General features: G+C 38.0%; 1 protein-coding gene across 1 annotated transcript in view; it reads right to left on the reverse strand.

The window, feature by feature from the left end:
• Nucleotides 1-18,992: 18,992 nt before the first annotated feature.
• The window catches only part of LOC100496398 (gamma-aminobutyric acid type A receptor subunit theta), a 70,654-nt gene continuing 61,755 nt past the window's right edge, over nucleotides 18,993-27,891 (reverse strand). The window contains exons 6-9 of the mRNA XM_002939210.4: nucleotides 27,064-27,204; nucleotides 25,547-25,699; nucleotides 24,670-24,926; nucleotides 18,993-22,033 (exon numbers count right to left, since the gene is read on the reverse strand). Of these exons, the coding sequence (XP_002939256.1) occupies nucleotides 21,665-22,033; nucleotides 24,670-24,926; nucleotides 25,547-25,699; nucleotides 27,064-27,204 (920 nt within the window). The 3' untranslated portion in view covers nucleotides 18,993-21,664. The remainder of the gene's footprint in view (nucleotides 22,034-24,669; nucleotides 24,927-25,546; nucleotides 25,700-27,063; nucleotides 27,205-27,891) is intronic.

The following is a 27,891-nucleotide window of genomic DNA, read 5'->3' on the forward strand; positions in this document are numbered from 1 at the left end:
TTATTCATTCCTACCTAGCCATTTACAGGCTTGGGCTTATGGCCCATGGGAAGAATAATCATCTGCAGGTAAAAATCAGCTACTGCGGGCGACTAATCTCCCCAAGATGCCTTTCCGCCAGCAATAAAGTTAATCACCAGTGGAAAGGCATACACCTTGCTCCGTTTTCTAAAGTCGCCCAAGTGTCTCATATGCCTTTCCACTGACAATTCAGTCATCTGCAGTTAAATCTCTACTACAACTAATCTCCCCGTCAGCCATCAGCTTTAAACCCTTTGCATATCTCAGATCAATAGTGCTGACACTCAAGCAGCAGAATGGTTTCTGGGTTATCCCTGGGGGATCACAAGTGGTTAATAGAGCTTTGCAGCAATTGCAAGTATCTAATAAATATCTATAAATATTTTAGGATAAACATTTAATTTAAGATTGAAAGAATCAAGTGTTGGTCACTTTATTAAGTCTTTAATCAGTACATTGTAGTATTTTGGTATCGTAATAGGAAAAAAGTATTTTTAAGAAGGTTTTAGCCTTGAAAAAAAAAAATCAAAGCAGGAGACACATTTTTCCCACTTCCTTTGACAAACTGTGTAGTTACTGTAAATGAATAATGTAATACAGGTATAGGACCTGTTATCCAGACTGCACGGGACCTGGGGTTTTCCGGATAAGGGATCTTTCTGTAATTTGGATGTTAATACCTTAAAGCTACTAAAAAGTCTTTTAAAGATTTAATAAACCCAATACTGTCGGATTGTTTTGGCTCCAATAAAAATTAACTATATCTTAGTTGGGATCAAGTACAAGGTACTGTTTTATTATAAGAAGGAAAAAGGAAATATTTTTTTTAAAATGTGAATTATTTCCTTAAAACAGAGTCTATGGAAGATGGACTTGTAATTTGGAACTTTCTGGATAACGGGTTTCCGGATAATGGATCAAGTACCTGTATAGAGAATTACATTCGCATAATGTCCTAATTGTTCACTAGTTGTTTTTGCTATATTGTTCCATAATTTATATTCCTTAAATCCACTAAAAAATAATTTATCATTTAATCATTAATTGTTTTTCCACTCTAAGGATTATATACATTTTATATATATATATATATATATATATATATATATATATATATATATATATATATATATATATATATATATATATATATATATATATATATATATATAATATCTAGGGAGTACATGGACAGTTATGGCCACTAACACTCTGGATGTACAAATAGAGCTGCTGAGCTGAAGCCTGTATAACACAAAAAATGTAAAATTGCGCAAAGAAGTGCCCTGTGTTAGTTCACGTGAATTTATATTTTTAGACCCCCTTTAAGAAAAAAATATTTGCTTAAAATTGTCCCTATGAGAGATGGGATGCCAGTAATTTGGAGCTTTCTGGATATTGTCTTTTAAATCTAGATCCTATGCCTGTAATGGCATACATTCGTATACACTAGAGTAGGCATCCCCATTGGTGAACCACACAGTCGTGAAAGAATGTCTTTGGGGATGCCAAATAAAGAGTGTGGTAGCCCCACATGGCCTGCAGGAGGCTCTGCTTGAAGTGAAACTGTGTTTCTCTGCTTCCAAATGTTCCCAAGCCAGAAATGTAAAAAGATAAACCTACCATGAAGCCAATGGAAGCAACGTCAAAAGCAACATGTTACTCATGAGCTACTGGTTGGTGATCACTGCACTAAAGTAGGCCTCTCTGCTCCAACTCTCCTGCTATGCCTCCTTATCTGTGGCTTTGATCTTCCTTAATGTGAACACAACTTACTTTCTCAGTTTGCCGTTTGCTTATATGTGCTGGCCAAGTATGTTGCTGGGAAGCACTGTCTTGTTCTTTATAAGCAAAGAGCACTACACTGCTTTTTGTCTGCTATTGAGGTGGGCACACATCAAGGGTTGTTAGCTGATTCTTGAAGACTTAAGAGATAAAAGAGCCTGTCCTTGCCATTGGTTCTAGGTTGTATTACTCTCATTTTGTTAACTTTTACACTCTGCTCAGTGGCTGACAAAGTGCAATAGGATGCAGTCTCAGCCCTCATCCCTTCCTCTCCATGGGCATTTTTTTAATTAAAAGATTGATATTTCCCTAGGCTTTCACCATATCCATTTTGAGGAAATGTTACACGTGCCCACAATCTAATTTACTAGATAGGAGCTTGTCTCTGTCACTCCAGACATAGTGCTTCCTCAGTGCTTGGCAACCTGGGGTAGCACCATTATGACCTCAGCATGGTCTGTAAAGTTTACCCAATGGCTACCCAACACAACATTTTTCACTTCGCTGTTAACTTTAAATGGTTCCTGGATGAATCAAGGTAGGAATCTGGAAACTCCTAAATTTAACCCAAATACCCCCAGTATTTCTTTTCCAATTGTCAAATCTTAGAAACCACTTGCAGTTCGCTAAAAGTCTACGGGGAGTATTTATGAACATTGGAGATGGACATCGCTGGTGATGTTGCTCATTGCAACCAATCAGCAATTAGGTCTGAACAGTCACCTAAGGGTTAAGGTTAAAGTACATTTGGGGAGGTAGTAAAGCGAGTGGATCTTCTCCCAATATGCCCACCTAAGGTGGGTGATATCAGGCTAAACCTAGGGACAAACAATCAAATTAAGCCGGCAGGCGGCCGCATCTATGATACAATATGGTCCCCAATCTGATGGAAAATCTAACCTGCTCGATCAACATCTCAGGTAGGCCCGTTGGGGGTGTCCATACATGGGCAGATAATCTGCTGAATCGGTCTAAAGGATTCAGCTAAAATCTGCTGTGTATGGCCACCTTTAGAAAATAAAGGCAAAGATCTGATTGATTAGTATGGGCAACATTACTGTTGATGTTTGTCTTCAGTGTTAATAAATACACCCCCAAGTGTAGAGTTACTGATTGAAAGTGAGAAGGTTGAAGCGGATGAAGCCGGGGCAGTAAAGTAACTAGCAAGAAACAGACTGTGTGGTCTGTGGTTTTGAACTGCTCCTGCCCCTCTCATGTAGGGGCCCAACCCCCAAACTATACACTACTTGCTGGGGGTCTACTTTGAGTTCTCTGCAGTGAGAGTTGAACAGCTATAGAAGTGCATAGAATCTGCATGAAAAATGTTCCTCCTCTATTCTACCTAAAGGGAGAAAAATGGTTATATGGTTTTATGTATTCACTCAGACACAAAAGTTTCCTGCAGATCATTATGTACAGGAATTACAGTATATATAATTAGTATGTTACTATGTAATTTTGTAACTGAGTGACTGTGTGACAATAGTGGATCTACCGATATTAGTTCTTCAGACTAGTAAAACTGTTCAACATAGAGTTCATTTACTTTGTAGGAATAGATTCGTAGACTAGCACAATAAACTTGTAATTAGTTTAAAGGTTGCTTTCATTCTGTGCCATACAGTACAATGACTTCTGATGAAGGCTAAAAAAGTAGCACCATTATAGGACATGTCAATCCAAAAAAATGTTTTGCCTAATAAAATAAAGCATAATTCTAAGCAACTTTCCAGTATGAATATATTACAATTTTGTTTTAGAGATTTAAAAGTTATTGGTAAAATTAAATTGCTATTGAAAGAAGCATTTGCTAAACTCCTGGTTGTTACTTTTTAAACAATGTTGTAAAGGCCAGTCTCCTACAGCAAGGCAGTAATCAAGGGGTGGGGCCAATACTACTAAGTTAACAGGGCCCCCATTTATTAGCCCATCAGTCACCAGAGTCTCCTGTTGTGGTGTGTTGTGGTGGCCCTGCTTTACAGTATTATGGGGTGGAGTGGGACCTGAACTAAAATGGGGTCCATCATGTCAATAAATACAATTTGCAGCTAGTTCTGCTTGCGTCCTGTTCTCCCAGTTTCTAGATTTGTAAAAAGAATTACCTGTGCATTCATGGCCACACCTCTAACCTGCCTGGCCTCACCTCTCTATGCCAATATCCTGCCCATGATCTGCACAATCCCCACCCTTCATCACACTTTTGCTTCTTTTAAGGGAGTAGGAAAGGCATTTTGGCATTTTATTGCTATATTTATTCTGCAGAAAGCTTTACCATACCTGAGTAAAGAGCCCTAGAAGCTCCCTCTTTTTGCTTAAGACAGCAGCTGCCATTTTAGCTTGGTCTCAGTATCTTCCTGCTGCAGCTCTAGCCTCTGGTAGCTCAGATTACTGCACATGTGGGAGGGGGAGAGAACAGAGAGGAGCAAACTGAGCAGAATTGTGCCATGCCCTGAGCCACTGGTTGGGGATCACTGTTTAAGGCATACCCTCTGTAGGACTCTTAAGGTGGCCCTGAAAAAAATCAGTAACACAAAAAAAGGGGAAAGTTGTGCTCAACCACTAAATTGTAAACCATTAGGCGGGGGTGCAATGAGGTTGTGACCACAAAATACATATAAAAAAAAGATCCTTTGCACTCACCCATTATCAATATGTAGAAATAGGACATTAAGACATTCTGTGCATTCAGCTACTAAGAAATGCCCTCCCCCCCCCCAGACCTAAAAGAGGGATTGTTTGTCCATAAAAAAATCAGGGTTGGAACTAGGGGTAGGCAGAAGGCAGAAGAGGCAGCTGCTTAGGGTGCAATGATCTCTCCTGCCTACCCCTAGCACACGCTCCCTAATTTTGCAACAACTGACCCCCCTGCTTGATGGAACAAGGGGGGTTGGTGCAGGGGCGCCCGGTCAGCTTGGCCCACCCCTGAAAAAAATTGAAATAAAAAATTTGAAAAAAATACCCTGTTCCTTTGTGTTTTGTAGAATTCTTCAGTTGGGATATACATTTAGGCAGCTGGCTTAGCAATTATTTGCTTCTGTGTTAGGGAAGCTTTCCTGGAGGAGGTGAATGATGGGAATAGAAAAATGCAATAAAAATGCCTATATATAGTTCAATAGCTTGTAGGACTCACCCGATAAGTTTAAATACATGAAATGGGTAATGTTTTTGAGCAGGCTGATATATTTAAGGTAAAACAATGTACTGACAGTCCAGGGTGTGAAGCCCAGGATTAAAATAACATTTCTGCATGTGCATCTGCAAAATCATTGAAATGAGTGCAATGTGTGGGGGGTTGTGTATTTATTTATGGCAGATAAACTAAAATGGCTACATTTTCTAGTTGGGAACAGTAAGAGGTACTGTGTGCATCAGGGTGTCCCTTTCTGCTTGAATAGAAGCTTTGGGAAGTTGTTTTCTACTCTCTTTCCAGTGCTCATTACTGAAAAAGGTTGGTTCACATTTATATTTTACAAAATGTTGGATTTACATATCGTTCATCACTTATAATAAAATTTTTTGCAGTTTTTGCTAAAAAATAAAGCACTTTTCTAAAATGTAGTTTTTAAAACTTATTACAGGTATGAGATCTGTTATCCAGAATGCTCAGGACCTGGGGTCTTCTGGATAAGGGATCTTTCAGAGTTTGGATCGCCATGCTTTAAGTTTACTAAGAAATCATGTAAACATATCTTAGTTTGGATCAAGTACAAGGTATTGTTTTAATACTACGGAGAAAAGGAAATCATTTCTAAAAATTAGAATCAATTCTTTAAAATGCAGTCTATGGGAGATGGCCTTTCCGTAATTCGGAACTTTCTGGATAACGTGTTTCTGGATAACCCATACCTGTATGTAAACTCTGTAAGCACAGTTTCCCACCCTCTACACTGTTAAGGTTTAATCATTACTTGGTATTGACTGGCAGCATCGGAGAACTCCCAGTGGATAATGTATTGCTTGTAACACTTGTTCTGTAATAGAATTGGGTAAAGCTCCAAGTAAAGCTCGTTGAAGATCCTGCTGCTAAGCAATATATCAACTAATGTATCAAATTGTAACAGCTTAGAAAATCACAAGAATGGTTTGCTAAGCTGCCACCAGGAAACCTAAAGTGATAGTGACCTTTAGTTTTGTGATTAGGTTGTTTGTTTGAGCGCAGTAATAACTATTAATTAAAAACTTACTGACATAAACCCACAAGGTTTGCGGAAAAAAAGCACTCATTTGATTGTAAGCTCTACTGGGCAGGGACCTCCTTCCTACTGTGTCTCATACCACATGGCACTTATTCCCTGTGCATTTATATATATTTATTTATTATGACACTTGTCCTCCCTGTGTGTAATTTTGTATTTTGTAAGATTGTACAGTGCTGTGTACCCTTGTGGCACTTTATAAATTAAGTTATACATACATACATACATACTCCACTTCCTTATATGGAGGAGGATGCTATTTCCTGTAGGGGGGTGAGTACTACTGTTTAATTCTTCCCTTTTTTCCTTCAGCCTCTCTTATCTTACACCCTCTCCTGCAAAAAAAAAAACACTCCTATTTTTGGAAAACTCAGCTTTGCACTGCTCTTTTTCATGGTGTTTTTAACTCATTCCCCCTTACTTGATGATATAGGCCTGCCTGCTTGCATTTCCTGGACAAATGATCCACATCAGCACTGGGGGTTAAAAGGTGAAACCTGCAAGCAGTCCTTGTTACATTGGTCCAGGAAAAGCTAGCAGATAGACAGGCATGCAAGGGACACACAGAAATAAGTGAGCATGAGGTAAAATAATTATTATTTACAAAATAAATAAAAATACAGCAGCACAGAGAAGTGAAGGAGATAAGTTATGTAATGCAGTGGAGGATCCTTATTGTATAGTCACATACCAGAACGTGAAAGGAATCAGCAGCATTGTGATAAGAAAGCTGTGAACTCTGACCCTGTGCAGAACAGGGATATTACAAGCCGACAACACCATTTTACTGCGCTGTCAGATTCTTCATGTCAGTCAAGCATTTAAGTTCTGCCTTGCACTCTCTGATTGACAAGCCCCTTGGGACCATGATAGCATGTCGGAGTGCAACACTCACTTAAGGGAGAAGCCAGCAATGTCCAATTTACATGGAAATGGTCTAAAGGACATATAGGCACATGTTCATGCAGAATACAATTCTAGTAAGACCTGAGAAGTATCACTATCCCTTTAAAAGGGAAAAAGCACATTTTAAAACTTAAATATTAGAAAAACTGTAAAAAAAAAATACAACTGAGAAAAAATATTATTTGTAATGTACTCATTGCAAATAAGTGTTTTTTATTTTTTTTAAGGTGTACTTCACCTTTAATCTCACTCCAGTAGCCATTATTTCGAGCGTCTAGTAAGAAGATATATTTTACGTTTGCAAGAGAAAGAGGACATGGGGGATTGAAGCTATTATATTTACTCAAGGTCCCTATAGCTATTAAAAATTGGGAACGCCGTCCCTTTGCTAAAAAGGTTCAGTTAAAGAGTTTTGAGTGTTGAAAAATTTAATTAGACATGAAACTTTGGTGCTGTTGGGCCCATCCACGTCAGTCTTCTTTGAATAAAGATGCACATGAAGTCACTTCACAGCCAGTCCATCCATCAACCCAATCAAAACACCTTTGGACACGTTATACTGGGGAAAATACATTTGTTAGAAATTAACTATAATACATCATGTCAGAATGTTTGGCCTCCCAATCATTATGGCCTGTGGATCTAAGGTCAGTGTCCCACGGGGAGATTAGTTTCCCCATGATTAATCTCTGCTACTGCGCGCAACTCCCCGAAAAGCCTTCCCACTGGCAATATGTGTAAAGGCATTGCTTTGCTTTCCCTAAGTCGTAATAAGTTGCCTGCAGGAGGAAACTTTGCACAACTTCAGAAAAACAAAGCGATAAGTAAGCCTTTCCACCGGAGATTCCTTTTATTGCCGGGGGAAAGGCTTTTCGTGGAGACAGGGCCAGAACTAGAGGTAGGCAGAAGAGGCAGCTGCCTAGGGCACAACGATTGGGGGGTGCCAGGCAGGAGCCTCTCCTGCCTTCCCCTAGTGCTACTTTGTCATTGCCTCCGCCGCTTGTCATTAGCGGTGGAGGCAATGACCGTTTTAATCGCACGGGGCAGGGAGGTGGGCGGAGTTGGACGACCGGGTTGCCTAGGGCGCCCGGTCGGCTTGGCCCAGATATTTGACCCAGATATTTATTCCTCTGGGACATGAGCCTAATGCACATAGGTGTATGCTTTCTTGCTGTTACACACTGGTGGTAGGGGGTAAGATATTTGGTAGACTGTTTTGAAGCAACTTTTTCCCAGTTTGGAATTATTCTAGTGAGAACTTTTCAATTCATTAGTGAACTGTACAGAGAAATTATATAACTAGATTTTTTATACTAGTTACAGGGACAGGTCCTTTCCAACTTTCAGGTCAAACTATGACTTAAACCCATCATTCATTGTGACATAATTTAATTGCTTAATCCATGTTTTAGCTCAGAAAACCACAACTTGCAATCCATACACTTATGGTATTTTAGATATACTGTTTGGCGCCATAAGCTAAAATGAAAATGCAAACAGTGGTCAATACCCCCTCCCCTCTTGACCCAGAAACCCAGTGTGAGAAAATGCAATGGAGCCTTTGAAGCACTATAAAAAAAAGTTAAATCCCTTTGAAAATTCAAGGAACAATTCCCATCTGATTGATACCTTCCACCATGTTTGGAGCAATCATTTTGCATCATATTTACTCCAGCTCACCTGTTAGGGTTATGGCACACAAATATTTTTTTATTTATCATGTTTATTTATTTTTTTTATCATGTTTCTCTCTGGAAAAGCCCTTCTTCACAGGCAAGTACCTTCCATCATGAGAAACGTGCAATGGCTACCCTGTGGCAAAGTCCATTGCTTTCAAGTGGGAAAATGGCAGTACAGGTATGGGGCCTGTTATCCAGAATGCTTGGGACCTGGGGTATTCCGGATAAGGGGTCTTTCTGTATTTCGGATCTCCTACCTTAAGTCTGCTAAAAAAAATATTTAAACAGTAATTAAACCTCCAATAAGGGGTAATTATATCTTAGTTGGGATCAAGTACAGGTACTGTTTTATTATTACAGAGAAAAGGGAATCATTTAACCATTAAATAAACCCAATAGGGCTGTTCTGCCCCCAATAAGGGGTAATTATATCTTAGTTGGGATCAAGTACAGGTACTGTTTTATTATTACTGAGAAAAAGGAAATCATTTTTAAAAATGTGAATTTTTTGATTCTAATGGAGTCTATGGGAGATTGCCTTTCCGTAATTTGGAACTTTCTGGATAATGGGTTTGTGAATAAGCGGTCCGATACCTGTAAATGAAATCAACAGATAAGATGAAATGTTTCAATAATACTCATAACCTTTGTTTCCAGACTCTGATTTCACACCAGGACTCAGAGAGAAAATCAAACATTTATTTTCCCTTAAATTAATATAATTTTGATTCTGATGTTCAGGGCAAAAATAAATAAATCAAAATGAAAAAAAAAACAAAAAAACATTTATAACCGATTTACAGTTAGCAAATACGTTAATACCGAACATACAGCATAAAAATAATATGTCATTAAAAAAAACCAAAAAAGTCCTATACCATTAGCGTTACCCTTTCCATCCCTTAAATAAAATGTCCCTACTTTCTTTCTCAAAATGAACATGACATTGTAATTAAAAACACAGTGAGGGAAAATGCTTCTCACAATAATTACAAGCTTGGAGCCAGCATGAAACGTAGGCAATTTTTTTTTTTTTTCTGTTTTAAAAAGATTTTTTTTTTTACTCATGAATTTTTCTTTAAATATGCAGGACGGCTTGTACAAAACTGTAAACTATTTTCAAGTTTATTTGTTCGATCTTTTTTTTTTTATTATTTTTTTCTCTTATCAACGTTAGTTTCTTTTTTATGTTTTTTTTTGTTTTTTTTGTTTTAAACAGTGTTTGTGGTTTTTTCGTTTGTCTCTTTATCAAGGGGGGAAAATTGTAGGGTGCGCGTTCAGAAGGCAGCTGACGGAAGTTAGCGTTGTGTGGCGTACGGGATGGCTTCTAGGGTAGAAGGAGGGAGGAGCTGGTTGGAGGTTACATTGAATTCATGGGGGGGTGTCAGGTGCGTTTACCCATTTGCAGTTGTATTTATAGAGCCACGGTTACTGTTTTTCAGATGACAAAAACCTGTTTATACATGTATGGGACCCGTTATCCAGAATGCTCGGGACCAAGAGTATTCCAGATAAGGGGTCTATCAGTAACTTGGATCTCCATACCTTAAGTCTACTACAAAATTAATAAAACATTAATTAAACCCAATAGGATTTTTCATCCAATAAGGATTAATTATATCTTAGTTGGGATCAAGTACAAGGTACAGTTTTATTATTACAGAGAAAAAGGAAAGCAGTTTTCTAATTCTGAATTAGTTGATTAAAATGGAGTCAATGGGAGACGGGCTTTCTGTAATTCGGAGCTTTCTGGATAATGGGTTTCCGGATAAGGGATCCCATACCTGTAGTAACCTTAAGAGGGTGTGTCATTGTTGTGTTTTATATATATATATATATATATATATATATATATATATATATATATATATATATATATATATATATATATATAAATAAAGTCTATATTTCCATTTCTAATGTGATCCTAGACAAGGGCACCTCTTGTGCAAACACCCATGAAAATATAAACAAAATGCATAGGTGCCATACACACAAGTGTGTGCCCTAATATGAACGCAAATCATAACTCGGTTGCAACTCACCTTCTGAACTGTTACAGGTATGGTGTCACTTATCCAGGATGCTCGGAACGTGGGGTTTTCCGGATAAAGGATCGTTCCTTAATTTGGATCTCCATACTTGAAATCTATTAACAATTTATGTTAGACATTAAATAAACCCAATGGGATTGTTTTGCCACCAACTACAAAGTAATGATTTATTATTACAGAGAGAAGGAAATATGTTTCAACGTTGAATTATTTGATTACAGTCGAGTCTAAGGGACTCTGTAATTCAGAGCTTTCTAGATAATGGGTTTACAGATATTAGATTCCACACCTGTAGTTTTAGAAATATTTGTCCCCACTGTCCTTGTTTATGGCCACCTAACAGGTTGTTTGGAATGGTCTTCCCCAGTGTGGGACTGGCCCATTAGGATACCAGGAAAACTCCCGGTGGGCCAAGGGGTCAGTGGGCCCTCCTGCTCCTGACCATTTGGGATGTTTTATGTTCATTCCCTATTTCTGAATGGGAATAAAGAGGCGAAATAGATGGAAAAATAGATGTTAGCATGTAAATAAGAGGTAAATCGAAAAGGACCTTGTTTACACAATGACTTATGGGTGAACGCACCTTTGTAACCTTATCCGACACTTAAAGCCTCTAACCTCCTCCCTCCATTGACCCATGGCATCCTGGGAAACGCAGCCGTAACTTCCCTGAGAAAAGCATGACTTCAACTTCCCGAATCCTGCCCCTTCACAACAACAGACCCCAGAACAAAGAGAGTCTGCTGAGACAATTCATTGCACTTTGCACTTCAGTCCCTGGCTTGCGAGTTAGCAGGTTAGAGGCCACTCTGCCATATGCAGTTCTACACCCACACGACTTCCCGCCAGTGTTTAGCAGTTACTCAAAGATGGCTCTTTGAAAAATATATTTTTTTATTTTTATTTTAGTTTTTTAGTTTTTTTTGGGTTTTTATTTTTTTTCTTACAAAATGTGTTTACATCTAAACTTTTCCTAAAAATGCAGCGGGGGGGGGGGAGGGGGGCTTTTTGGATGATTTCTTTCTTATCTTATGTTTTTACATTTAACATGTGGGACGGGCTTGCTGTAAAAAGTTGCAATCCTAGGGAATTGCTGAGGGGACAAATTCATGCAGATAAGCTTAAATGAAGAAAATGAAGTAAAAATAAAACAAATCTGGAATATTCTGCTACTTTCTTTGTCTTGTTTTCTGGCTGGACCTAGAGGGCATTGCCATTACGCCCCCAACATGAGAGGGGACCTCTTGGGCAGAGGATATGATTTAATTACAAATGACATAATATGAGTCAACTTTAGCATTTATGTCTTGAACGATCAACAACTGTCCTTGATTTATAGAGTTTTGTGGGTGACCTACCATTCTTTATTCACTAAGACCCCTTCTTTCCTAATGCTGTCTTTTCTTGGGACATAATCTGACTCCTAAAGAGTATTATTAATAACTGATAATCTAAACTTACTTGTGGCAAGTGACTTACAAATTCATTTTTGCTTCTTTCCTCTTACCATACCTTGTGTTTGTCATGTCAACATAATTATAAAATCCCACAATGCCCCTGTATATGACAGAAAACACAGCTCATTTATACCGGGGCCTCTTTCTGATTCTGATTTTATGACGTATATAATCAAGTAACTTATACAATTTGCAGTTGAGAGGTTATGATTAATAAGATGTGCTTATTCCTACAGCAAATTCTATTTGTAGTACTGGGAGAGGAATTTATTTTTTAACTACATTACACAACATATAGTGCCTATATATCATTCCATTTGTGAATGATCTTTTCTGTGACATTGGCACTACAAGACTTTTTGAGATAAGTCTTTTTTTTGTCACTTATTTAATAAAATAATTGCTGTGTGCATTGTTACGCTTTTCATTTATAAGTAACTTATACTGGCCCCTTGGACCTTATTTATCTTTCTGGACTATCTAATATTATGAAACTGTCGGCATTACCAACGTCAAAAGAAGAACTGCCATTATATCTTCTTTTATGTTTTGCACCATCAGATCTAATAGAGTTCAAGTTAGCCATTGCCTTTTGGTTTTATGAGAAAATGCAGGCTGTACGGCAAAGGGTGTATTAATAGTTTCTAATTTAAGAAAACTTTTACTGTAATTGGAATTAGTGAGGGGGTTGCTTATTTTACACTACCGTAATACAACCTTACTTGTTGCTTTTGTATGGATTATATGGTTAAATTAAACCAATGAATATTTGTACCAGTATTAAAGTAACAGTAAATTCAACATTCTGCACACAACTATGATCTATGGGTATGATGATCCTATACTGATATACTGAGCTTTGGGTGTACTTTTGTATAGTTTTTTTAGTTGGTAGGAGCACTCTAATGATCCTAGAAAGAAACTGCATATTACAGAACAGTTTCACGTGCCGCATCTCATGCTATGGTTAAACAACATCTAATTCCAAATTAGGGCCCCTGAATTAATAGGCCAATAGACTTTTAGTTATCTTGCTTGCTTACATATACATGTAATTAGGGTGTCTAAACTATATCCTATGCTTATTGGTCATATTACAGTTGTAGGATCCTTATGTTATTGTGGTGTCAGCTACAATTGCATTTCTTGATTACAGTTTGGGTATTTCAAAAGACATTATGATTTTTTTTGCCTACAGACTATTCATAAAATATTGTGGGGTTGTAATAAAGCATATATGCAATTTATCTTATTATATCTTTATCCTTAAGCAAGAGGAAGTTACAGTAGCCGCACTTTTTTCAAACATTCTGATCAACGTAATGGGTTGGCTTGCAGATTATGCTTAGTGCAGGAGAAGAGCTGGACTATCATAGTCTTATGGTAAGTTGCTTGCTCCTCTCTGCAAACCTAAGGTAACAAAATAGAAACTGCCAGCATAGCTCGTATCCTGTACTAAACACATTTCAGGAGATTTTCTCCATTATCATTTTCTTGTTTTAAACATTTTCTTGCATAAAACTGGTAGGTTTTGTATAACCGCACCCCCAGTCATATCAGTTTATACCCCCTTGGACCAGTATAAAACTGGAACTGCAGTCAATAACTCGGCCAAATGCAAAGGGGAAAATGGAAAGCTGTCTCTCACCATATTAGTAGAGTTAAAATACAAATATGAAGGTAATTAAGAATCTCTTTCCTGCAGCCATATTGGTGGACAATTACAGACAAATAAAGTAAAAAGTATTATTTTCTTATATCTACTATATTTTTCTATTTGAAATAAAAACATTTATGGGGATAATCACGTTTATTAAGGAAAATGGTCTAAAATGATAATGTAAGATCAGGGTTTGACTGTATATTGCACATAAGCTTTTCACATTCCCCACAGCTAAATATCATTTTCTTGATTTCCGTTTAATGTTTTTTATTTATTATTAAACATTGCAAAGTATTACTGAAAATGTAATGGACAAATGGATCATTCTTATCTTTTGGAGGTGGTTCAAATAAAATGAATCGAAATGCTTTCATACAAAATAATGTGCTTTTTTACATTTGTGTAAAAGCATTTTTAACACTTTGTGGTATTTGCTGCTATTTTGGGAACCTTACCTTTGCAATGCTTCAGAAATAAATAAATTAGATTTAATAGTTAAAAATTCCCTACTTCATTCTCTGTATGCTGAAATAGTGTATTCTAGTCTGGTACTCTGTCTTCTACTGTCTGTATTTAGTACTCCGTCTTTTACTATCTTTGTTTAGTACTCTGTCTTCTACTATCTGTGTTTAGTACTCCGTCTTTTACTATCTTTGTTTAGTACTCTGTCTTCTACTATCTGTGTTTAGTACTCCGTCTTTTACTATCTTTGTTTAGTACTCTGTCTTCTACTATCTGTGTTTAGTACTCCGTCTTTTACTATCTTTGTTTAGTACTTTGTCTTCTACTTATCTGTGTTTAGTACTCTGTGTTCTACTATCTGTGTTTAGTACTCTGTCTTCTACTATCTGTGTTTAGTACTCTGTCTTTTACTATCTGGGTTTAGTACTTTGTCTTCTACTATCTGTGTTTAGTACTCTGTCTTCTACTATCTGTGTTTAGTACTCTGTCTTCTACTATCTGTGTTTAGTACTCTGTCTTTTACTATCTGTGTTTAGTACTCTGTCTTCTACTATCTGTGTTTAGTACTCTGTCTTCTACTATCTGTGTTTAGTACTCTGTCTTCTACTATCTGTGTTTAGTACTCTGTCTTCTACTATCTGTGTTTAGTACTCTGTCTTCTACTATCTGTATTTAGTACTCTGTCTTCTACTATCTGTATTTAGTACTCTGTCTTCTACTATCTGTGTTTAGGGTTGCCACCTTTTTCTGTCAATAATACAGGCCTTTGGGCTGAGGGGGGACCGTGATGTCATTTTGGGGCAGTGCTATGTTGTAAGGGGTGGGTTGATTGGAGGGCTGGGTTGGGAGATGGGTGGGCTGGGCGGCGGAAAGGGTGGGGTTACAAGTGGAGCAGAGGGTGGCCTGTAGTTATACAGGGTGATTGGCATTAAAAAAGGTCAGGGAAGGGAGGGATTTATAGGGTATTACAAATTTGCCGGCAAGTACATTGCTGGTAAATATGTAATACTGGTGGCGGCCCTAGCTGGTGATTTGCCAGGTGGTAACTCTATCTGTGTTTGGATGCAAGTTTTGTAATCAAATCCAGCTCCTTACAATGGCACCTAGGAATCAAATCCACACAGAGATGCTCATGTCTAGGCAGAGTAAATATGAAGTTAAACTCTCAGCCAGCGGGATAGAGGATGCTATATGGATGGCAACTTACAGTGGGAAGCATGCCTTTAAAACAGGGGGTGTGGGGAGATTATTGAAATTATTTTTTAGCAGTAAAACTTGTCATTGTACTGTTCTCTATCAAATGTAAAGACACGATAATGGAGATCACTTCTTCTTTGAGATACCTAATCTCTGAAGGGGAAAGAAAGTATATCATCTTACAATACCACAGCATTTCAGAAAGGTTTGGGCAATACTCTCCATAACATTTAGTTACATTGGTTGTTGAGTGGCCCTGCTTTACTGATTCACCATTTGAATATAAGCGCCCTACATGAATGCTATGATTTCCTATGAAGCAAGGTTTGGAAAATGTAATGTATGCTGTCCATGGTATAAAAACAAGTATTTAAGGACATTTGATTTCATACACATGCAGGGGCTTGCAGTCCAGCCTCCTCTGTCCATTCTGCTGGATTTTTTTTGTTTGTTTTTTTGTTTTGAGGCATAAAATGGATTTTTTTGTGGTGTCCAAAATTCAACTGAAGGGTTACAAACAAATTACAAAATATATTTTCTGCAGATGCAGCAGAACGTTTAGATGTCATTGTGTAAACTCCATCTTTTAAGGTCTTCTTCTTGCAAGAAATGCATTGGGGCTGGGTGTGTTCGAGAGGATGAAGCCAGGACTTTTGTAAGCATTCCACTCCAAATGGACATACTGTATTAAGACTTACCCTACTTAAGAAACCAACAGTTGGACTTCTACAAGTTAAAGCATATCCTAAGGCAAATAGATGTCTCTTCAAACTGGATGAAAGGGTATATTTTCAGAAAAAAAGAAAAAATAGTTGAAGAGCTTCTCCATCCCCAGGTAGCCTACAGATATTTGTAAGCCTCCATATTAATCACTTGGACCAGTTGCTACCAAATCTGTAGAAGCCACATGATAATGGCTTTATATCAATGAATTTGAAGTGATTATTTGATTTGAAGGCTGAGGTCAATGCCAGTATGCAGCTCAGAACAAGGCAATCCCTAGTAACTGAAAATATTCCAACACTTTACATTATACAATTCTAATGAAATTGTATTCAGACATGAGTTTTTGAAAATGTAACAATCTTCAGAATAGCCAGAAATGAGTAAAAGTTTGACATTTTGCATTAAATAATGTGTCTATGGGACCCTGGCCCTACAAATTGAAACATAAGTCACTGGTCTCTCTTTGGTGCAAACTGACTAAATTAGCCTTAAAAATCATTGACAATAGTAGGCTATTAGTAGGATAATACAAACAACAGCTTGAAAACTGCTTATTTGGGTGCCAATTAGTCATCTGAATTCTAAAACTGGTTAAGAACAACATAAATGAATAGTATTAATAAGTTAATATAGGAAATTCTAGCCCACATTCCACCATGCTTGCTTTCTATTTAATATGATAAAAAACTTGTTTCTGTACATCCGTGCTGCCCCCTATGGGCCAAGTCTGGGCAACAAGGCAAGATATCTATTAAAACTCTGAAGCATTAATAATATTAAGAAGATATTAAGCCACATCAGCATAGGGGATCTAAGATGTTTTGGTCATCCTGAAAAAGATGGAATGCGCTGTCCTACAGGTTACCCTCCGATGCTAAAGGATTCTATTAAAAAAATGCTTTGCCTCAACCCTAGTTCATATAAACAGAATATAGGATTGCCCATTCCCACTGTAGTTCCTGCACATGTGTTTTTATGTCCTGAGTGATGTAATTTGGCACTAGTTTTGGCAAAGTTAACTCTGCTGAATATTTAGAAATGGATACTTGTTATTTCTGCTCTCATAAGAAAATCTAGAACTAAATGCATGAGTAGTGTATTGATATAATTAGCGCATTAAGGCAAAGAAGAGGACACTGACATCTTTTGTCTGTAAGAATCAGGGTACTGAGGGTGACAATGATTTTCTGACAGAAGCAGGAGTAAGCATCTATTACATTAGCAAGGATGGGGTGACTGTTATTGATACAGTCCAATAATGTAATGGGCATACTTATGACAATGTGCTTCACATAGAAGCGGAATGAAGCAACCAATTTGTGTAATAAGCATATGTGTGATACATAATTACTATCATAGATGCAACTTTACACCAGGGCAAAAACCTATCACAACAATTATTAGCATTCTTTGTTTAATGACTGCTGACATTTTATGCAAAGCTTAAATTTCAAATTTTCAAATTCAAATTTTAAAAGTTCAGTCATTCCCATTAATCAATGTCTCAGCAAAGCTTACAATCTAATTTTAAAGAGACCAAGAGCAAATCTATCCATCCATAGGGAAAACATGAAAACTCCATCTACCCAGAAGGATAGCACAGCAGTGCCAAACAATGAGATACAATGCCTCCCCCCCCAATGTGCAATTAGCTTTAATCAGACTAGTGGGGCTAAACTAATGAATGCAACTGTATGAGTGGTTGCTGTGGGTTACTGTACTGGTGTAAATATTCACCTATAATGGTAATAAATTGTTTTTTAGGCTTAAATCGGCAGTTTAGGGCAGTTTGGGTTTACGAAATGACAATGACAGTTTAAGTAATGTTAAATAGCAAAGCAAGACTGATTGCAAGAGTAAATTGTAGGGAAGATGAATAATGCTGAGTAACGTTGAAGATGGCATAATGATAGATGGGGTTTGGTTAGAGCTCCCAGATATGCTCCACCCAGACCAGAGAAGAATAGTAATGTCTAACAATGTAGGTGACTCCATGTAGAGGAGTATGATTATTAAACTTGATTTGTTGGATAAATGGGTGAATGTGCTCACAATATACAAGCTGTGTTAAAATTTAATAGCAGAATCCTTCCTGTGAAAATCCTGTGCTTGTCGTAATAGCTAACAATAATTACATCTGGTTAGTTATAACAGGTCTTATTGATATTGTGGTTTTTAGTGGTTTTTAGGGCACATGTTCTTGAGATACAATGACATGACTTCTACAGCAAAAGGGGTCATGTTTCTGCCTTAATGCAGATCTAGGAGAATGTCTACAGCACAGGGGTCTATCTCACTACATGCTAAATGTATTTAATCATATATAGCATATGTATAACAATAGATTCCCTGATTTAAGAAGTTTTGAGATCAGTGTGTAGGGTGTCCCTACATAGCATTAATGCAAATAACGGACTCTTCTTCTATTGACATGGTTTTGAAACTGACAAACTACATGTTGACACAAAAGTATCAGTTATTCAGAGAATGCTACGTATTAATGAGCGCGACACTTCAAAGCAAAGTGCTACTAACCACAATGTATTCAAGAGACAGACTTAAATCTACCCTGTCCAGCAGGATGTAATAGGTGAAAGGGTTGTAAGAAATTCTGAATATAAACGGAGAATAATTTTTCCATCTTGGAATCCTTACAAGTAATGAGGAGGGGTATCATTTAGCCTCTCAGGTACTGTAACTGAACTAAAGTTAACTCTGCTCCCCTGGAGTTAGTAACAACTGTTGTAAACAAACATGGGTATCCTTCAATTATGGCCTTTTGGAGCAAGACTGTGGGTACCATTTGGTGAACCATAGTTATTCCATTCTGCTTCCTTTGTGTTTCCTTTTAGCCACATTTCCTGACCTGCAAGCCTGGTAAAACATCTTCTGCTGTGCATTTTTTTTTAGCTGCCAGTTCATTAAATGCAACAATCTATATATAGTACCTGATTTTATCTGTTTCCACATTGATTTCAACTTATCTGCACTATGCTTAAATGGATAGTTTTTACTTCTGGCTGGAATTTGGCACAGAAACAACCCTTATTTGCCTGTTTATAGTAACCTGGGCTGTTCTGCCCCAGCCAACATTTGCACTATGCTTATCTGAAATCATAAAATCATTTCTGCTTTAAATTGTGTTTAATTGCCAACCTGCTCTGACAACTGAACTGACTATACTGTCTGCCACTTTGAATGCTGCCTACAAAATTCCACCCTTTATATATAATGTATATCTTGCCCCTCACAGTTCATTACAATTAATTGCTAGTTTATCGGGGCTCTTGTAGGACATTTACCAAAATAAAGGGCTCTGGACGATATGACATTATAAAATGAATTGACAGATTCTGTTTTATATGTTTTCTATAGTATAAGTCAAAATGTGTGCGGGGGGGTTATGTCGTAGGTCATTTTGCACCTACGGAAATTGTATTTTTGAAAATAAAGGTACAATGGATTTACATAGCAATTTAAAACTGATCAATTCTTCACACTGCAAATTTCCCAGTGGCATACAGATAAAATAGATAAGATGATACCATCATTTTGCAGAATGTGAAACAGTTATTAGCCTATAAATTGTTCGAAGTATGTAGGAAAGAAGAAATACCCAGTAAGTGAAAAAGGTATGTCAGTTCTAATATGCAAAAAATGAATCCAATATAAGGTATCACAGCTATTTCATCTCCCAGTAAATGTACTTTAGCATTAGGAATAATTAGAAATAATTTGCCTGCTGAATAATAGCAGGATTGTATATTTTGTTGTCTTTTTCTACCTATAACAGTTCCATTCTATATCTGGTATATACAGGTTTGGGACCTGGGGTTTTCCGGAAAAGGGTAATTTGGATCTCTATTCCTTAAGTCTACTAAAAAATCATGTGACTATTAAATAAATATAATATTTTACCTTCAATAAAGATTATATTTTAGTTGGGATCAAATTCAGGGTACGGTTTTATTATTACAGAGAAAATAGGAAATCCTTTTTTAAAATTGTGAATTATTTGATTCAAATGAAGTCCATGGGAGACGGCCTTCCAGTAATTCAGAGCTGTCTGGATAATGGGTTTCCAGATAATAGATCCCATGCCTGCATATATTTTTGACTATAACAATAACATTCAAGTTTTTTTTTGGACATGGCTCCATATTTTAGTTTCTCAGACAATGCTAGATCCAGAACTAATTTCACATTTGGTTGCATGTTTTCAGAAACTGTTCTAGCTCTGTTGTAGATTTGGCACCTCTCGTTTCCCTGAGCCAGTGTGGTTTAATCTTGGCACTTTATGTAGTTGTCCTCATATATACGGTCTTACACTACTTTAGGTTCTACAAACACTGTGGATCAGGACTAGTATTTTTCTAGGACGAGAGTAAAAATGTCATCTTCAGTCAGTTTACTGTCAAGTAATAGAGCGTTTCTTTCATTAAGTGCAGAAATGAATTCCAACAGTTCAAGTTAAGCATGTTTTTCAAATTCCTTATGCTGTATTAACTATTGCTTTCAAATTTGGCAACTGTTTTGCATTTTTTAGTAAGAATACCTACGACAGAAAATGTCTTAATATAAGTTCTCTTGATTCCTCCTTGGGGGTCTCATTGAGCACCTATATATCCTGTATATATTTAATGAGTGCTCTTGTAACTTGGCACTGCCCTTGGATCTCAGAATTACTTCAAAACTGTTTTAAAAGAAAATTTCTTATTTTTTTTACCTATTAATGTAATTTTAATTTAACATTGGCACATCTGTTTTCAGAGCCTACTCTTAGGCCAGCTCCTATATCTTTTCTCATTGTTTTAATACGATTTGGCACACCATAGCTTAAGTGACAATTCAAGATTCAGTTCATTTTTATATTCTCTGTTTGAACAAATCTGATGTTAGCATTTCCAAAAGTAATATGTAGCAGACACAAATTCCTCCGAGAAGGTGTGCACACTGATATAGATTGTGCTGCAGAGAGATGTATTGCTTTGCAGTGCTTTCATCTGCATGCAAGTACAAACTGCTCTGCATCAGACACACACATATATATAGCTCTGCAGCAAATTTAGCAATGAAAGTGTAAAGGTTTCTAACCGGCATTTATAAAACATCATCTTTCCATTTCCCCATTTCCCACAATCACCTTTCCCTCTTTCCTGTATTTACTCCCTGAATGATCTTTCCTACATATAAGCTTGTTTTTATCCTGCTAATTGTAAAGTCTCCAGAAAGAAGTTTCCTCAAACCAATATCCAGAATGATTACAAAATAAAACAAAAATGAAAAAAAGATTGCTCTCTCCATTTGCAGGCAAAAAAGTGGGAATTTGGTGAAAAAATATGGCAAAAAAGTGCAATTCTCCTGCCCCCTCCCTCTAGGATATAGTAAATCCATCTCTCCTCGGTACAAAAAATCAAACCGTGAAGCAGGAGGGGGTGAGAGACTCCAGCAAAGCTTGTGTCCTGTGGCAGGATTGTGGGTGCGCGGTTCAGGGGGAAGGTGGGGCAATGGAAAAGCCTCAGTTGACGTAGTACATCCAGTACACCAGATTAAAAAATCCAAAGGTGATGGGGAAAATGATCCTGGACCATTTGTCGATGGTACTGACATCTGTCAGGTCTGGGATCTTTAGCTTTAATTTGGAGGAACGTCGCCGAAGGCGGCAGTTGGCACGTCCACGGGCGGCTGTCATGGGCACGTGGCGCTCCAAGGGTGTGTGGCCGAAGCCATCTCCCCTTGAGGTTAGCTGCTTACGGAACTGGATCCCTGAGGTGTCATACGACAGGACTGAGTTCCGGGAATCACCCACACTGCTTCCCATTTCAGCTGACATTAACTCACTGCTCATATCAAGGGTGCTCAGAAGGATATTCCCGTAAGGGTCAACCTAAGTAAGAGAGAGACAGTTGTCAGTTTTCCATAATATTCTTAAATGCACAGACAAAAGCTTAGGTTACATTCTTTCTTTCTGCCCCATAACCCTTGGCCTAACTTGGAAGGTGCAAGTTTAGTTGCATTGTATAGGCAAGTATGTGGCTCCCAAATGCACCAATAGGGCGTCTATGTGGATGCCCATGGGTTGCCCCTCTTGCGACTGGGGCAGGCAGCGCCGGATTTCTAAACGACGCGCCCCGAGGCCGCCCCAATTCGGCGCCCCCTACCGCCCCCACCCGCCGTGCGAGCGCGCATGCGCAAACCACCTCCTCCTTCCCTGCCGCCGCGCTAACGCGCATGCGCATGCGCCAAAGTTAAAACTCATATACGGAGCAGTGGGGAGAGGTCCCCATTGCTCCGTATGGGAGCAAAATTTTAAAAATTTGCGTGCGGCGGGGCGGCATGCCGCCCCTATGTTTATGCCGCCCTAGGCCCGGGCCTTTGTGGCCTCGCCACAAATCCGGGCCTGGGGGCAGGCTAGGCTCACTTGCATAGTAGATACATTTAGATAGCTTCAAGAAAGTGGATTATTTTTAGCAAGGGAGAACATACAAAGTTACTCAAATTAGCTTTTAGCACAGACCCAGTGACTGGTCTGAGGGTTGTTATGTTATTTATTCACCAACTGTGAGGGAAAACTTATGTGATGATGCCCCATACAGGTGGTGACTCCAAATATGGCTAAACAATGTGCATATATGGAAATTAATGCTACTCCATGTCCTCAGTTCTTATGCAATACAGTATATCAGACCAGTATTGGATAGAGTCTGTTCATTCATAACATAAACTATGACAAGTTAGCTCCCCTCACAAAAAGTGCAGTCAGCACTTCTCCATATAGCTGTCCTCTTGTAGCTCCTCATTCTTGTGCTCTTGTAGTTCCTTAAACATTCATGTACACAACTTCTTTCTGGGATCACATTTTCTCATGAATGTCTACAAGCAAACCTAACCTTTTCTGGCCAAGGCCTAATGAGCTCATCACTGTCAACACCCAAGGCCTCACAAACTTAAAATATAACTACCACAATTACAATTGTAGTCTCAGGTATATGAAATCACTATAATTATACAATTCTTTACTATTGCTCTGTAGGAAGCAATAATCCAGTGTTTGGTCTTCCAAATATAAAAGGAAAAGTGAATAATTTATATATATATCTTTTTTCTCTTTATCTCTTAGTGCTTCACCGCAAGCAAGGCAGCCATTATAGGTTCACTAAACATGCTGGGACACCAGAAGATTAAGTGACTTGTCCAGGGTCACACAGAGTTGCCCTGGAATTGCACCAGGATCTTTAGCATGAGATCTCACATCAAAGGCTGATGACTTAACTGCTAGTCCTGAACAACATTTAAGCTTACATTGACACTTTTCTAGGGGCTTAATGTAGAAGCAGCTACTGCCATGTATTGGCAGTATAGAGTTCATTCAGTAAATACTAGATTTGCAAAATACATGCCTTATAGGAGAAGGAAAAGCATTTTGGCATTTTATTGCCAATAGATTAGCCACAATAGTGCGAGCTAGAATGCTATATTAATTCTGCAGACAGCTTTACCATACCTGAGTAAACAGCCCTAGAAACTTCCTCTGTTTGTTTAATATTGCAGCTGCCATTTTAGCTTGGTCTCACTAAAGGTGGGCATACACATTCAGACTTTAGTCTTCTTCTGACTAATGTTTGGATATCGATAGTACATTTAAAGGAGAAGGAAAGGCAAAGTCACTTGGTGGTGCCAAAATATTAGGCACCCCCCAGTGACTTTAATCGCTTACCTTTTACCCCGGGCTGGTGCCCCTGTTAGGAGAAAACAGCACCAGCCCGGGGCACCTGTAGCGGAGCGCTTCCTTCCTTCCTGCTTCCTTTTCCTAAAATGCCTACAAGGTAGGCGATTAAAGTCACTTGGGGGTGCCTAACATTTTGGCACCCCCAAGTGACTTTGCCTTTCTTTCTCCTTTAAATGCAACAATCTAAAACTAACATTCAGACTGAAATGTAGGATAAAGCCCTAAAAATAACAAATCAGAGGAAGTTCTGAACATGAAATAGTTGGCAGACGAAAGTGGAGGCACCTTGGTGGATAGCAATAAATGGGTACAATAATGCATTCATTTAGCACCTAGCACTGTAATTGTAAATAAGACTTAAGCTGTCTTAAGGTGTTCAATAAAGTGTTGAGAAGATAAAGAAAACCCCCAAACAATGTAGGTCTTTATAAAAATACATTGCATAAAGCAGCTTATATGTAAAACCCTGCTTCATCTAAATAAACCATTTTCATAAAAATATACTTTTTAGTAGTATGTGCTATTGGGTAATCCCAGATAGAAAATTGCCAGAAGATTTCACTGTCAATCATACCAGTCTTATTTTGTAAGAGATACAATATCGGATGCTAAATGATGTAATTACCCATAGTAGCCAAATATATTTTTTACTTTCCCTTTCTATCTTGTAGTAAACTGGCTAGTTGCTATTGGCAACCACACGTGTGCAGTTTTGCACCTCTATACGCAAATAATCCCTAAAGGGCAAATACAATTTTGGAGATGCCTTTAAGTCATGTACAAGGAACACTGACCTGCTCGCGTACTCTTCTCTCTTCATAGCGATGGCGTTCATTATTCGCTTTGTTTGTTCGTTCATTGAGCTTTTTTTGCTGCTGGGGACCACGTCCAAAGAATACATAGTTAACAAAGGCATATTCCAGTAGTGCCAGGAATACAAAGACGAAGCATCCCATCAGATAGACATCAATAGCCTTCACATACGGAATCTTAGGAAGTGTCTCCCGCAGATGGGTGTTAATGGTTGTCATAGTAAGCACCGTCGTCACCCCTAAAATACAATGGAATAAAAATATAAAGACTCCAATGAACTCCTATATAGTAGGATGCAGAAAGAAGGGTGCTCATTTTTTATCATAACTAGGATACAAGGAGGCTGGTTTTCAAAAATTGCTTATTAACCAACCCAGAATGGCTTTAAAACACAGCTAGGGCATATAATGTACATATCAGTAACCCCCCACAGAACAATTTCTCTCTATTAGAGCCAGACACCAGTACTTGTTACAATGGATAAGCAGTGTCAGCCTAACCAGGGAACTTTAAAACCCTAGCTGGTCAGTTTTATTATAGACTCTGAGAGAAAGAGAGACATAGACTAAGGTCTGTATACTGAACATACATATCTATGGTCTATGTACCTGTTTCCTGTCCAGAGGTTGATAATATTGCTGCAGCTGTGATGTTGCTGAACTATTTCTGCTCAATAAAGATGTTTTGTGTTTTTGAACTGGCTGCTAAGAAAAACTTGCCTTTATTCTGCTGAAATAAAGGCCATTTTAACAGGCTTTATGACAACCTGCTACAAAGCCTATAAATGTAGCCTATATATAAAATAAAACAATAAAAATATATATATGTATATACACCATCACATATCACATTACAAACCTAGTGCCACTCTAGCAGCTGATGCATCATAATTGATCCAAAAGGACACCCAGGAAAGAATGGTAATCAAGATTGATGGCATGTAGGTTTGAAGAATGAAGTATCCAATGTTCCTCTTAATCCGGAAACTTAGTGACAGTCGAGGGTAGGAACCTGTAAAGACAGGATATTAGAGTAGACATCTGTGCGTGTAATCCTCAGGTAGTAAGCTAATATGTCTGTTCCTTCTATGCATGTAAAGATATGGGATCTGTTATCCTGAACACTTGGCACATGGGCTTTTCCTGGTGGTCTATCTATAATGTGGAACACCATGATTCACGTCTGGTGAAAAGATTCAAACATTAAAAAACCCCATGGATTTTTTTTGCTATCAGTATGGATTTATTCTAATTTAGCTACTACCAAGAACAAACTAATGGCCTCTTTTTAAAGGAAAGCAAGTCTAAGAAAGAATAATTTGATTAAAGGGGAAGGAAATCTAGACTGGTGCACCTAGTCTATAAAAAAAAACTGGGTTCTTTGGTGCAGTGTGGCATTATTGCTCTCTCTGTATGAGCTTGGGCACTACATTCTGACTCACAAATTGCTCTACTGCATGTTCAGCCCAGGTCTATACAAGCAACACCTGGCAGCTGAAAAAATGTCAGTTGCTTATTGGCCCAAAGCAAAAGTTTAGTGTGCTGACCAAACTGGTACTTGAACTAATCTTGTCTTGGCTTTTAAAATAGGACACATAAGGGTTGATTCACTAAGGTGCGATAACGCTTATCGCATGCTTTTTTGCGTTAAAATTGATTCGCTAAAGTATTATCGCATGCGTTAAGTCGCATATCGCATGCTTTAAATAGCGTGCAACCGAATGCGTTCATTTTACCGCATTACGTTAATTCTCGCACAGAAATAATACTAACGCATGATTCACAAACACTTAGACGCACTAAATATCGCATTAGTCTATGCGAAAATTAACACCTACTTGGGGCAGGCGGTAATTATAGAAAAGTACAGTTAATGAGCTTTTGGCAACACAATATGGACTTTGCAGTGTTATTTATTCAAGTCTGTGTTGGCCCTAGAGTGATGCAGCCTCCAGTTTGCAGGGAAATGGGCATTTTCAAAAAAAGTAGTTTTACGAATGTAATGGTGTGTATGGTTAATATGGCGTGCGCGCGATAAGTAGCGCGCTGCGTTAATTAGCGCCCTTTGCGTCAAAATAGTCTTCGTGACTTAACGCAAACAGCATTGCGTCTAAATTAACGCAAGTATCTTTTTAGTGAATCATGCATTAAGACGCGAAAAATAAGACGCAATAAAATTTTTAATGTATGCTATAAATAGCGCTCGTTTTATCGCACTTTAGTGAATCAACCCTATAGTTGTGTGTGTGTGCCAGAGAGTTACCCTGAAATGGAACTCAAGATTTTTGACACTTTTTCACTGGTTATTTTTTATGTCCCGTATACACCCCTTCTCGGTTTATAACAGTTTAACCTTGCAGTGCTAATGTTTCTCACCAGTGGTAAATACGACGTTTTTGGATACCAGTCTCGTCTCAATAATGGTGAATTGTGGCAGCTCCAGAGCAGATACCCCTGTGACAGCTGCTTCTTCTCCTCCCTGCCAGAAAAACTTAATATCATCTATTGTGTATCCATCTGCAAAATACAGAAAAATAAGTGTTTATTACCTCAGAGCCATCTGTTTGCCTTTGTTCTCAAGTGCATTGTTACTCCTGTAACATTTTATAACATTGACCTTGATTCTGCTTATTTCATTGCAAATGAACAGCTCCTTGCACTATAATCATTACTGAGAAATGTGCATTTCTCTGACTCCACAGGGCACACTTTCTACGTAGTCTTATTACCTTTGTAACTTCTCGAATCTGAAACCCCTCACTTCTTATAATTCAGAGTCACCCTTAGAATAATACAACATCCTGAGTGAAACAGTACATTATTAAAGGGGCGGTTCACTATCAGGTTAACTTTCAGTATGTTTACACTTCAATTGATATCCATTTTTTTTATTAGCCTTCATCTTCTGCCTCTTTCTAGCTTTCGCATGCGGGTGACTGACTCCAGCATTCAAAAATGTGAGTCTTTTAGGCTACAATTTTATTGTAATTGTTACATTTTATTACTTATCTTTTTATTCAGGCAGTGGCCCAACTAGATATTACTTGGCCCCACAGCAAATTAATTTTTAGGTCCCCCCAAATATCCTGTCCTATTTAAAAATGTTCATTAACTTGGGGCCCCTCTATACCTCCCTACAACTGCAGGGTCTGCTTCCTCTGTACTTATACCCCTGTATTCAGGCCCTTTCCATCCATACTGCCT

This window comes from Xenopus tropicalis, chromosome 8, assembly GCF_000004195.4.
Source record: "Xenopus tropicalis strain Nigerian chromosome 8, UCB_Xtro_10.0, whole genome shotgun sequence".
Classification (NCBI taxonomy): domain Eukaryota; kingdom Metazoa; phylum Chordata; class Amphibia; order Anura; family Pipidae; genus Xenopus; species Xenopus tropicalis.